Source organism: Odocoileus virginianus, chromosome 7 (genome assembly GCF_023699985.2).
Source record: "Odocoileus virginianus isolate 20LAN1187 ecotype Illinois chromosome 7, Ovbor_1.2, whole genome shotgun sequence".
Lineage (NCBI taxonomy): Eukaryota > Metazoa > Chordata > Mammalia > Artiodactyla > Cervidae > Odocoileus > Odocoileus virginianus.
Genome location: NC_069680.1, coordinates 49,149,529 through 49,162,924, shown reverse-complemented (window position 1 = coordinate 49,162,924; position 13,396 = coordinate 49,149,529). Strand labels below are relative to the sequence as shown.

The window sequence follows — 13,396 nt, the reverse complement described above, 5'->3', positions numbered from 1 at the left end:
TAATAGTCCTAGTTTATCTGTCTAAGTTCATTGAGAAATTAGACATAGAGACTGCTAGTGCGGCCTTTGATAAGACAAGCCTTGGTTGTAGAGAGTTGGTCTTGGTTTGTACTAATGTTGTAGGTGGAGATTTCTAAGTGGGAGCTAATACTTTGCTCCTTTATGGGCTCCCCTAAAGTCTGGTATCTGGAGTATTACCCAGCAAAGCTGCTGTCCAAGACTTGGCTTCTTTTGTCCACTGTTAAAATGGACCAGAAGCCATAATGCAAGTGGATGTTAGATACTCACAACATACCACTGTTTTGGATGTGTCTATTCTCTTTAGCTGTCTTAAAATAATTTTCTTATGGAGATTTATTTTCTTACTGCTGTTACTTTAAATTTGAGTTTAGTTGTAGTATATAGTATTTCATTTTCACTTTAGTTTATTTTAATTCCAGTTATAAAATGCTTTTTAAAATAAGTTTCTGTCAAATTAAAATCCATCCAGGCATTTCTGGTTTCTGAGATAGCATTATTTCTTTTCCTTCCACTGCCTTCTACAACCTCCCTCAAAAGAAAAAAGAAGTCTAAAAGTGAACCACATGTTTTAAATATGGGAGAGATCTGATGCTTCCACAAAGTCTTTAAAAGGAGAATATTGGAATGATGTAATGGTCCTTCCTGTTAACTCTTCCACATATTGTGAGAACAATTAGACTTTCCTAAAAGTCCTCCATGACTATTTCAACAGGATGAAAGATGCCTATTTCCTCATTAACACAAGACTGCACTTAGTGCCCCATGCTGACAGCTGTGAAACACCTTTGTCTAATGCTGTTTTGTTTCGTAGTTGGATAGCAGTTCAGTGTTGTATAGGAAGATCTAAAGTTTTCATTTGTTCAGAATTTGTAAGAAAAGTTCTGGGTTGAATTTGACATAACCATCAGCTATGAAAAACTGTTATAGACATAATAATGATGCAGATAGAATTATAATGGTTATAATATTACAACATTATTATAAACATTATAATAATAATGTGTGAATCTGACTCTTTCCAAGTACTTAGATACCCTTATTTAAGGAAAAATACTTGATAAGTCATGCTAATGGATGGGAAAACAGTTTGAGAAGTTTACATACTGAAAATGCAAGCTGCTGTTAGTGTTTGACAGTTTCTTATTTATTCAGTAAAACAGCTGTTCAAGGCCCTTCCCTAGGCCAAACTCTCTTAGCCTCATTCCAGTTACAGAAATGAATGAGTACGCAAGCAATGAGACACTGGCATTTCAGTACAAATATTTAGTTTTTCTATGTTGTAGAAATGTGTGTGTGTGTTTAGATTTCCCAAATTTGCAGACAAGTGATCCTCAGAGTCTGGTGTTTAGTGGACATGTTATGACTGAGTAAGTGAATCAATAAATACTTTGTACAGTGCTGGAACACTTTCAGAGACTGAAAAAAATGTGAAACACAGACATCCTCCATTGGGGTGCTTGCTTACATTTTAACTTGGGGGCCATAAGCTAAGCACAGAGATTCTGCATATATTGTGAAATAAGACCATACAAGATTAAACACGCAGAGAAGAGTCCAGAAGGAGAGAGACAGGGCTGTTGATGTGGCCTAAAGTCATCAGAGGACACGGGATTGAAGGGGGACCACTCAGGATCCATGGGATATGGCATGGATTGCATATGTGTGTACCTCCCAAACGTGTATGTTGAAGCCTTGTCTCTAATGCGATAATATTTGGAGTTGGAGCTTTTGGGAGATGGATTAGTGCCCTTGTAAGAAGAGATGAGAGGGTTTGCTTCCTCTCTCTGCCATGTCAGGACACAGCGAGAGGGCTTCCATCTGTAAACCAGGAAGAGGGCCCTCACTAGGACCCCAACTGGCTGGTCTCTGGGACTTCCCAGCCTCCAGAACAGTGAGAAATAAATCTCTGTTGTTTAAGCTACTCAGTCTATGGTATTTGTGTTACATCAGCCTGAACGGACTAAGATAGGATATAAATAAGATGGGAATGAGGCAAACATCCTGGGAATGAAGAAGCTGCATCGAGAGGACAGAAGATATGAGTTTGTATCCCTCAGGGCACAGAGGGGTCTTCTCAGAAGATACTCTGTGTCTGGTGGTCCCCTTGGGTTTATTGGTTTGATCATCTGTTGTCACAATACAAAGTCGGAAATGGGGAGAAATCTGCATCGACTTTGCAAAAGCTAGAACTTTCTTCTCCTTTTTTTCTTCATCTTCCTCCTCCTCCTCTCTCTCTTTCTCTCTCTCTCTTTTTGTTTTTTGCTGTTGTTGTTTTTCTGAGTGAAAATCTGTTTCGTTTTTCACTATGGTCCCCTGGCTAGAACCACCCATGGCACTATAGAAAATAGTGTGTATTTGAGTAAGTAGCTATCAAGGAACCAGAGTTTATTAATAATAAGAATGGGAAGGCCTCCTTTGCCACCATTGAGTATGAAACTTTTTCTGAGTTTGAGGATTTCTAACTTTTCCTTGTTCTGGACATTAGTGGGGAAGCTTGAGGAGCTGGAGTCATTTTTGTGATCATAATTTTGGATTTTTCTCATGACTGCTTTGGGAATAGAAGAATAATTTGATTCTTGCTAAACTAAATAAAATAAACAAGGGAGCTTGTGAAATGAAACACTGGGGGATATTTGGAAGCAAAGAATAACAGACATAGTTACATCATTTCAGAAAATAACATGGTAGAGTTTCCATATCAACAGGCTGTTCACTTTCTCTGTTAAAAGGGGAATAAAAGGTTTTTTCCTGGGAAGGAAATTTTCTATAGTAAGAAAGAAGCATCTAAAGGAGTTTAAAACTTAACTCAAAGGGAGATGATTTAAAATATGCATCAATATTTAATTTATATTAAAATCACAGCAATTAGAACTTCTGATTCTTAAAGTGATAGTCATCTTTTAAAGTCAGAATGAGGCACTAGCTTCTGTCATAGGCTAGAGAGACAGTGGGGCAGTGAAAAGAGTGTAGACTTGATGAAGGCACCATCATGCCTTTCTTTCATATCTCTGCCTTGTGAGTACGACCAGGTTCTAGTCAGAAGGCTTATGCTTGTGTTGCCATATTTATATATGGCAGTCTCTCACTGTTTCCATTGTTTCCCCAGCTATTTGCCATGAAGTAATGGGACCAGATGCCATGATCTTAGTTTTCTGAATGTTGAGTTTTAAGCCAACTTTTTCACTTTCCTCTTTCACTTTTATCAAGAGACCCTTCATTTCCTGTTTGCTTTCTGCCATATGTGTGGTATCATTGGCATATCTGAGGTTATTGATATAGGTGCTGACTCACTGCTCCTGTTGCCCCATTTAGTCATGATTTTTGATACCTTGCTGATGGAAATTGTTTGTCTTTATTAAAATTTAGCATACCTAGACTGTAAGAAACAGTGGCATCTATTTTAAAGAACATTATAACATTTTCAGACAAAAGTTGTATGATTAAGTGCACTTTTACTAATATTTATGGTTTCTTTTATTGCCTTACCCTGATTTTTCTCACAGGGTTAAAATCATGGACCATTACAGAAAAATAAGGCAAAAGCAGAGTTAGATGATAAGCCTCCTTCTCTCTGCATTTTCTTCCCATTTATCTTACTTGATCTTTGTGGCAGTTTCCTTCCCATCTGCTTGTCTCTTAAAAATTTGTAAAATGAAATACTCTTATTTTAAATTATTGAAACAATACATACTCTAAACAACTCAAAAAACAGAGTATAAATTAACATGTCCCATATTAAAAAGATAAATACATACACACATATTTGACCTTCTCCTCCACCTCTTCTGTGGGCTCTCACAGTTTTTTGTTTTTTTGTTTTGGCAACACCTGTGGAATCTTAGTTCCCTCTCAGTCAGTCAGCTCAGCTCAGTCGCTCAGTCATGTCCGAATCTGCGACCCCACGGACTGCAGCATGCCTGGCTTCCCTGTCCATCACCAACTCCTGGAGGTTGCTCAAACTCACGTCCATCAAGTCAGTGGTGCCACCGACCATCTCACCCTCTAATGTCCCCTTTTCCTTCTGCCTTCAGTCTTTTCCAGCATCAGGGTCTTTTCCAAAGAGTCAGTTCTTCACATCAGATGGCCAAAGAATTGGAGTTTCAGCTTCAGCATCAGTCCTTCCAGTGAATATTCAGGACTGATTTCCTTTAGGATTGACTGGTTGGATCTCCTTGCTGTCCAAGGGACTCTCAAGATTCTTCTCCAACACCACAGTTCAAAAGCATTAATTCTTCGGTGCTCAGCTTTCTTTATAGTCCAACTGTCACATCCATACATGACTACTGGGAAAAACATAGCTTTGACTAGATGGACCTTTGTTAGTAAAATAATGTCTCTGTTTTTTTAACATGCCGTCTAGGTTGATCATAAACTTTTCTTCCCAGGAGCAAGCGTCTTTTAATTTCATGGCTGCAGTCAGCATCTGCAGTGATTTTGGAGCCCAAGAAAATAAAGTCTCTCACTGTTTCCATTGTTTCCCCAGCTATTTGCCATGAAGTAATGGGACCAGATGCCATGATCTTAGTTTTCTGAATGTTGAGTTTTAAGCCAACTTTTTCACTTTCCTCTTTCACTTTCATCAAGAGACCCTTTATTTCCTGTTTGCTTTCTGCCATATGTGTGGTATCATTGGCATATCTGAGGTTATTGATATTTCTCCCAGCCATCTTGATTCCAGCTTGCATTTCATACAGTCTGGCATTTCTCATGATGTACTCTGCACATAAGTTATATAAGCAAGGTATCAATATACAGCCTTAAAGTACTCTTTTCCTGATTTGGAACCAATCTGTTGTTCCATGTATAGTTCTAACTGTTGCTTCTTGACCTGCATGCATTATTTCTCAGGATGCAGGTCAGGTGGTCTGGTACTCCCATCTCTTTAAGAATTTTCTACTATTTATTGTTATCCACACAGTCAAAGGCTTTGGTATAGTCAATAAAGCAGAAATAGATGTTTTTCTGGAACTCTTTTGAATTTTTTGATGATCCAGCAGATGTTGCAATTTGATCTCTGGTTCCTCTGCCTTTTCTAAATCCAGCTTGAACATCTGGAAGTTCTCAGTTCACATACTGTTGAAGCCTGGCTTGGAGAATTTTGAGCATTACTTTGCTAGCATGTGAAATGAATGCAGTTGTGCCATGGTTTAAACATTCTTTGGCATTGCCTTTCTTTGGGATTGGAATGAAAACTGACCTTTTTCAGTTCTGTGGCCACTGCTTGTGTTTTCCAAATTTGCTGGCATATTGAATGCAGCACTTTAACAGCATCATCTTGTAGGATTTGAACTAGCTAAACTGGGATTGCATCACCTCCACTAGCTTTGTTCCTAATGATACTTCCTAAGGCCCACTTGACTTTGCATTCCAGGATGTCTGGCTATAGGTGAGTGATTATCTGAGTCATGAAGATCTTTTTTGTATAGTTTTGTGTATTCTTGCCAGCTCTTCTAAATATATTCTGATTCTGTTCGTTCTATACCATTTCTGTTCTTTATCATATCCATCTTTGCATGAAATGTCCCCTTGGTATCTCTAATGTTCTTGAAGAGATCTCTAGTCTTTTCCCATTCTATTGTTTTCCTCTATTTCTTTGCATACATCATAGGCTTTCTTATCTCTTGTTGCTATTCTTTGTAACTCCACATTGAAATGAGTATATCTTTCCTTTTCTCTTTTACCTTTAGCTTCTCTTCTTTTCTCAGCTATTTGTAAGCCTCCTCAGACAACCATTTTGCATTTTTGCATTTCTTTTTCTTAGGGATGGTCTTGATCATTGCCTCCTGTACAATGTCACAAACCTCCATCCATAGTTGTTCAGGCACTCTGTCTATATGATCTAATCCTTTGAATCGGTTTGTCACTTCCACTGTATAATTGTAAGGGATTTTATTTAGGTCATACTTAAATGGTCTAGTGGTTTTCCCTACTTTCTTCAATTTAAGTCTGAATTTGGCAATAAGGAGTTCATGATCTGAGCCACAGTCAGATCCCAGGTTTGGTTTTGTTGACTGTATAGAGCTTCTCCATCTTTGGCTGCAAGGAATATAATCAATCTGATTTCAGTATTGACCATCTGGTGATGTCCATGTGTAGAGTCTTCTCTTGTGTTGATGGAATAGGGCATTTGCTATGACCACTATGGTCTCTTGGCAAAACTCTGTTAGCCTTTGTCCTGCTTCATTTTGTACCCCAAGGCCAAATTTGCCTCTTGCTCCAGGTATCTCTTGACTTCCTACCTTTGCATTCCAGTTGCCTATAATGAAAAGGGCATCTTTTTTGGGTGTTAGTTTTGGAAGGTCTTGTAGATCTTCATAGAATTGTTCAACTTCAGTTTCTTCAGCATTACTGGCTGGGGCATAGACTTGCATTGCTATGATATTGAATGGTTTGCCTTGAAAATAAACAGGGATCATTCTGTCACTTTTGAGACTGCATCCAAATACTGCATTTTGGACTCTTTTGTTGACTATGAGGGTTACTCCATTTCTTCTACCCACAGTAGTAGATATAAAGGTCATCTGAGTTAAATTCACCCATTCCAGTCCATTTTGATTCCTAAAATGTCGACATTCACTCTTGCCATCTCCTGTTTGACCACTTCCAATTGGCCTTGATTGATTCACCTAACAGTCCAGGTTCCTATGCAATATTGCTCTTTACAGCATCGGACCTTGATTCCATCACCAGTCCCATCCACACCTGGGTGGTGTTTTGCTTTGGCTCCATCCCTTCATTCTTTCTGGAGTGATTTCTCCGCTGATCTCCAGTAGCATACTGGGCACCTACCAACCTGGGGAGCTCCTCTTTCAGTGTCCTATCTTTTTTCCTTTTCATACTGTTCATGGGGTTCTCAAGGTAAGAATGCTGAAGTGGTTTGCCATTCCCTTGTCTAGTGGACCACGTTTTGTCAGTGTGGTGATCATGTGATCAGTTTGGTTAGTTTTCTGACCAGAGATTAAACCTGTGCCCTCAGCAGTGAAAGTGCAGAGTCCTAACCATGAGACCACTTAGGGCAGTCTGTCCCGTGGGCTCTTACTGTATTCACTGTTTTGCAGCCTAATTTTTAATTTAATGATATATCATCAGTCCCATAAATGCTAGTGTTTCTCAAGGTTCTCTTCCAGGTTTTTTCTTCTCTTACTTCACATATTGAATGGAGTTATACCACTTGTAGTTTTAGTCTCCTTCATGCTTATTTCCAAATATATATTCCTGGCCCTGATGTGCCTCTAGGACCCCAGCCCATATATTTATCATTGCTACCTTGATGCTACCCGGGTACGACACCCAACTCTTCCATAACATTCTTTTTCTTCCTGCCTCCATCTCAGGGAGCAGCAGTATTAGTCATCCCATTTTTCCAAGCTAGAGATTTGACATAATTTTCAGTCCCTTCTCTTTCTCATTCATCTACATCCTGTCAGGAACCTGTTTAATATCTTTTAAACCAATCAGCCTTTCTTCATTCTGACTGCTACCTCTGTAATGCCAAGTGACAATCATGTCTTACTTGGGGTACCCTGATTATCCAGCTGTCCTCCTTTCTTTCACTGTCTCTCCTTACCTTCTAAGCCACTTGCCTGACAGGCCCCAGATGGTTTTTCTCCAGTGCAAATCTAAACAGGTCTTACTTAAAATTTTCAGTGACTTACCATTGACTTCAGAATAAAGTCCAAACTCTCATAGGGCTCATATGATCTGTCCTCTTCCTGTGCCCTGCTCACCTTGTGGGTCACCTCCCCACTTATATTTGACTCCAACCCAAACATAGCCAATGGCCCTGAGTTCTTCAAACATGCCAATCCCTCACTGACACCTGTTTGCCTTGGTACATTCTGTCTCCCCATCTCTGCTTCATTCTTAGACCACTTCAGTGATGCTTCTCCCATGAACTGGGTCTGGTGTCCTTTCTGCATGTTCCCAGAGCATCTCACACATACCTTTATTCTAGTGTAACATTGCTCATACTATCATACTATACTGCAATAGCCTGTGTGTGGCCACCAACACCACCACTGCCACCACCAGACTATGAGCTCCCTGAGGGCAAGAACTAAGGAGAACACAGAATGTGGCACCTGATAGAAGCCACATATTGGAATGAAAAGTGAATGTATAGGTGACCCTTGGTTAACATGGATTGGAACTGTGGGAGGTCACTTATATGCAGATTTTTAAAAAATTATGGTACCTGTATTTTCATTTTACAGATCTTTAAATGAACTAAGTGTGGGGAAAAGTTTGTGTTGACTAGAGATCACAACATGTGGAATCAAAAGAAGAACGGTTCAAGTCCTGTTTCTATCCAGGTGGTTTTAGCTTCTTGCTTGTGAGTGAGTCACTTATCTATTCCTTGGTTTTTGAGGCAGAGATGAGAATATGCAGATTTTTGACTGGGAGTGTGGCTCAGGCACCCGTAACTCCTGCATTGTTCAAGGATCAGCTGGAGTCAGAAACCCAGGAAGTCCATAATGCTGAAGAGGTGGCCTGTTCCTGAATCCTAGGGGTTTTAATGGTCAAGTCAGAAGCTTCAAATGCCTTGAGGGGTCAGGCTGGTTCAGAAGTCATGTAAGCAGTTTTTAGGACCTAGGTGCAGCAGTTTGAGATCCAGTGCTACTAGGGAACAAAGCAGAGTGATGAGGTCCAGAGTGTGCCCTCTGCTTTCCTCTGAGCTTTGTCCTGTTTGAGGTCTTCTGTAGACTCAGTGACATGTTGCAGTTGGCTTGAGTGAGTTGGAGGCTTGTACAAGGCCTGACTCCCAGACAGGAGCAGGCATGAGGCTCTCTGGAGTGAGATGCCTGGATTTGGGGCCTGCAGGACACCCAAGGGTGCTCATCTTGCCTCTCTTGCAACTGGTTGATCCAGCCACTTTTAAGCTCACTAAAGGAGGACCTTCTGGTCTTTGTGAATCTCTCTCACTTTGGAGTCCTGTGTTCTTTATCCACGTGCTGCAGAGAAGCAAAAATGAACACCACTGAGGACCCAAATGCCTGTGACTCTCTGATACTCTTTTCTTTGCTCTCTTGACCTTACACCTGTTGAATGTAACTGTGTTCATGCTGATTTTCATGGGATATGTCTTGGGTCTACAGTGATAATGTTACTTTGTCTAATGGGACCCATAGATTGGAGGCGTTCCAGACGCCCAGTCTCTTCACAAATCTAAACCTAAGTCAGCCTACACTTAAAGCAAACAGTTGTCAAGGAAACAGCACAAACCAATCACAGTCCTCTAACTCAGCTTCACCTCTATCTTACCCTTGAAAATATGACCCACCAATCTTATAAGGAATTCCTGTCCTCCTAACCCATCATGCTCTCCCTCCCCTTGCCATTTCAAACACTCTATAAAACTCCTGCTTGCCCAGAATCCTTTGGAAAGAGTGTTCCACTGTGCATGAGGCCCTTTACTCTCCCAATTCAGAGGCTGTATTCCCTTGGATAAAAGACATCACGCTTGTTACTGAGTTATTTTAGTTTTGTCATTGGATAATGGTGACAAGATGGGGATCTGAAGACAGCTGCTGAAGATTGCAGGAACAGCTCCTAGATGCAGATGAAGGTTCTACCAGAGCCCTCTTGGTTTGCTGGCTCTTGGGCCATTCTGCTTCTGGTGGAACTCTGCTTCTTTTGCATTCTGAGCTGTTTGAGTTCATTTGACCTAATTCTTGCAGGCGGACAATTGAGTTGTAAGAGACTCTAGGTTTTCAGGGTGAGACTTAAGCTTTCAGGAACTGTGTGCACAGGCAGCTAGAAGCAGGTAAATCTGCTTGAATTAGAGAGGATTATTTCAAGGGAAAATAATAAATACTCCTCAATCTAAATGAAGCAAGATGGCAGCTATTAAGGGACTCACAAAACTACCAGGTAAGCCTTCATAGCATAAACCACAGGTGAACTTGGGGCAATAAGAGAAAAAAATTCAGAGATTTTTGACCAACAGCACATCAAAATCTAAGTAGGCACAAGCCAGACTACTAAAAACCATCAAGGCATCCTGCACTATAAATAAATCTTTTTTTCAGTTGAGGTAGATTTGGTACATAACACACTAGAGTATAACATAATAATTAGATTTTGGCATATACTACAAAATTTTTGTTACAGTAAGTCTAGTTTTCCACCCATCACCATACAATGTCACCATTTTTGCCCACTTCCAACCCCTTTCCCCCCTGATAACCATTGATCTGTTCTTTGTGTCTATAAGTTTTGATTGTTCATTCATTTCTAGATTCCACATATAAAGTAAAATCATACAGTATTTGATGAATTATGCAACAGACCCTGATTCAGTTCCTGGGTCAAGAAGATCCTCTGGAGAAGGGATAGGCTACCCATTCTGGTATTATTTGGCTTCCCTTGTGGCTCAGCTGGTAAAGAACCCACCTGCAATGCTAGAGACCTGGATTCGATCCCTGGGTTGGGAAGATCCCTTGGAGAAGGGAAAGGCTACCCACTCCAATATTCAGGCCTGATGAATTCCATGGACTGTATAGCCCATGGGGTTGCAAAGAGTTGGACACAACTGAGCAACTTGCACTTTCACTTTATTTCATACAGTATTCGTCTTTGCCAGATTGATCTGACTTAGCGTGATATCCTCACGGTCCATCCGTGTTGTTGTCAATAGCAAGATTTCATTCTTGCTTATAGCTGAACGGTATTCCTCTGTGTGTGTGTGTGTGTGTGTGTGTGTGTGTGCGTGTGTGTACACACATACTACATCTTTATCCATTCATCTGTCAATGGATCCTTAGGTTGCTTCCATAACTTGGCTAGTGTAAATAATGCTGCTGTGTACAGTGGGGTACATACCTCTTTTCAAATTAATATTTTTTCTCCCCTCAGAATAAATACCCAGGAGTAGAATTGCTGGATCATTAAATATTTCTATCTTTAGTTTTTTGAGTAACCTCCATACTGTTTTCCATAGTGGCTGCACCAGTTTACATTCCCACCAGTAGTATACAATGGTTCCCTTTTCTCCATGTCCTTGCCAACACTTGTTATTTATTGTCTCTTTTATAATAGCTGTTCTGATAGGTGTGAGATATCTCATTATGGTTTTAATTTGCATTTCCCTGAGATTAGTGATGATGAACATCTCTTCATGTGGTTTTTGGCCATCATTATGTCTTCCGTGGGATGATGTCTTTTCAGATCTCTGTTGTTTTTAAGTTGGATTGTTTGGAGCTTTTGCTGTTGTTGTTTTTGAGTTATATGAGTTCTTTTTATTTTGGATATTAGCCCCTTGTTATATTTGTGATTTGCAAGTATTCCCTCATTCAGTAGCTTGCTCTTTATTTTGTCAGTTTCCTTGGCTGTGCAGAAGCTTTGTAGTTTGTCATTTGATTATTTTTGCTTTTATTGCAGTTGTCTTTGGAGTCTGATCCAAAAATATATCCCTAAGAGTGATGTCAAGGAGCTTACCATATTTTTTTTTCCTAAGAGTTTGATGGCTTCTGGTCTTACATTCAAGTCTTTAATGAATTTTGAGTTAATTTTTGCATATGGTGTGAGATAGTGGTCCAATTTCATCCTTTTGCATATGGCTGTCCAGTTTTCTCAATACCATTTATTGAGGAGGCTGTCCTTTCCCAATTGTACAGTATTGTCCCCTTTGTTATAAATTAATGGACTACATATACATAGGTTTGTTCCTGGGTTCTGTTGTATTCCATTGAACTATATGTCTATTTTTATGCCAATACAATACTGTTTCCATTAGTAAAAATTTGTAATATAATTTGCAGTCAGGCAGCATGATATTTCCAGCCTTGTTCTTCTTTCTCAAGGTTACTTGGACTATTCGGTGTCTTTTGTGGTTCCATAGCAATTTTAGAATTATTTATTCTAGTTCTTTAAAAAGTGCCATTGAAATTTTGATAGGAATTGCATTGAATTTATAGATTGCTTTGGGTAATGTGGACATTTTGACACTACTAATTCTTCTAATACGTGAGCATGGAATATCTTTTCCATTGACATGTGTCCTTTTCAATTTATTTCATCAGTGTCTTTTCAAGATATAGGTCTTTCACCATCTTGGTTAAATTTATTCCTAGTTACTTAATTTTTTGATGTCATTGTAAGTGGGATTGTTTTCTTAATCTCTCTTTCTGATAGTTTATTAGTGTGTAGAAAGGCAAAAGTTTTTGAGTATTGATTTTGCATCCTGTGCTTTTACTGAATTTGTTTGTTCTATTTTTTGTAGAATCTTTAGTGTTTTCTCTGTATCATGTCATGTCATCTGCATGGTGACAGTTTTACTTCTTCCTTCCCAATTTAGATGTCTTTCTTTTTGTTGCCTAATGGCTCTGGCCAGGACTTCCAGTATAATACCCAAGTCAGCCTGTACTTACTGGAATTGATTGTTGAGGAAGCACACATCAGTTATAATCCAAATCATCTTTAGGTGGCTTACCTTACACTAGAAGATAGGCCTTGCTAGCCTTATAAGGAAATTCCCATCCTCTTAGCTAGTCATGCCCTGTTTCTTTGCTACCTCTTGCCTAAATATTCACTCTTGCCTAAAATCACTCTGGAAGAATGCTGTCCTGTTTCATAGGTACTGTGCTCGCCCAACCTATGGATTGTTTCCTCTTGAGTAAAGGGCATCAAATTGGTTACTAAATTGTTTGTTTTGTCATTTGACAATGGTAAACTTGAAATGTTGAAACAGAATGGAAAGAACACCAAATTTTGATTTAGGAGATTGAAATTATTAGGCTCTAGGTTCTTTAGCTCGAGTGGTACAGCAGGGATACCGAACCCTGGGCCGTGGATTGGTACTGGTCCTTGACCTGTTAGAAATGGATCTGCCCAGCAGGAAGTGAGTGGCAGGCAAGTGAGCAAAACTTCATCTGTATTTGCATCCGCTCCCCATTGCTCACACTGTTGCCTGAGCTCTGCCTTCTATCAGATCAATAGTGGCCTTAGATTTTCTTTGGAATGTGAACCCTACTGTGAACTGAGCATGCTAGGGATCTAGGTTGTATACTCCTTATGGGAATCAATCCCCAAACCACCCACCCACCTAACTCACCCTGGTCCGTGGAAAGATTGTCTTCCATAAAACTGGTCCCTAGTGCCAAAAATGTTGGAGACTGCTGTGGTACAGTATGGTCCTATTTTATGCAATTTGAATTAAAGTATTGAATATAAAATATTAAGTCACTCAATGTAAAAAATTTGAAATAATATAATTCTCCCCCCAGATTTATCAAGATTTGCATTATTTAAAGCTGTTTGGATCTCTTGAATTATAAACTGTTTTTATTTTATTGAAATATTTCAACTTTAGCTGGTGAACAGAAATACATAATATCTTCTGTTATGGGAGTGGTCTTAAAATGGAAATCTCAGTTAG

The 13,396-nt window shown here is 39.5% G+C and overlaps 1 protein-coding gene across 5 annotated transcripts in view; it reads left to right on the top strand.

The window, feature by feature from the left end:
• FAM13C (family with sequence similarity 13 member C) overlaps window positions 1-13,396 on the top strand; it is a 137,428-nt gene that overhangs the window by 44,154 nt on the left and 79,878 nt on the right. Inside the window, exon 1 of one of the 5 annotated variants that reach the window (XM_020907662.2) lies at window positions 8,265-8,333. The exons of the other annotated variants lie outside the window; for them this stretch is intronic. Within the exon in view, the coding sequence (XP_020763321.2) occupies window positions 8,289-8,333 (45 nt within the window). The 5' untranslated portion in view covers window positions 8,265-8,288. Of the gene's footprint in view, window positions 1-8,264; window positions 8,334-13,396 lie in introns of those variants that run through there. 5 annotated transcript variants of the gene reach the window in all.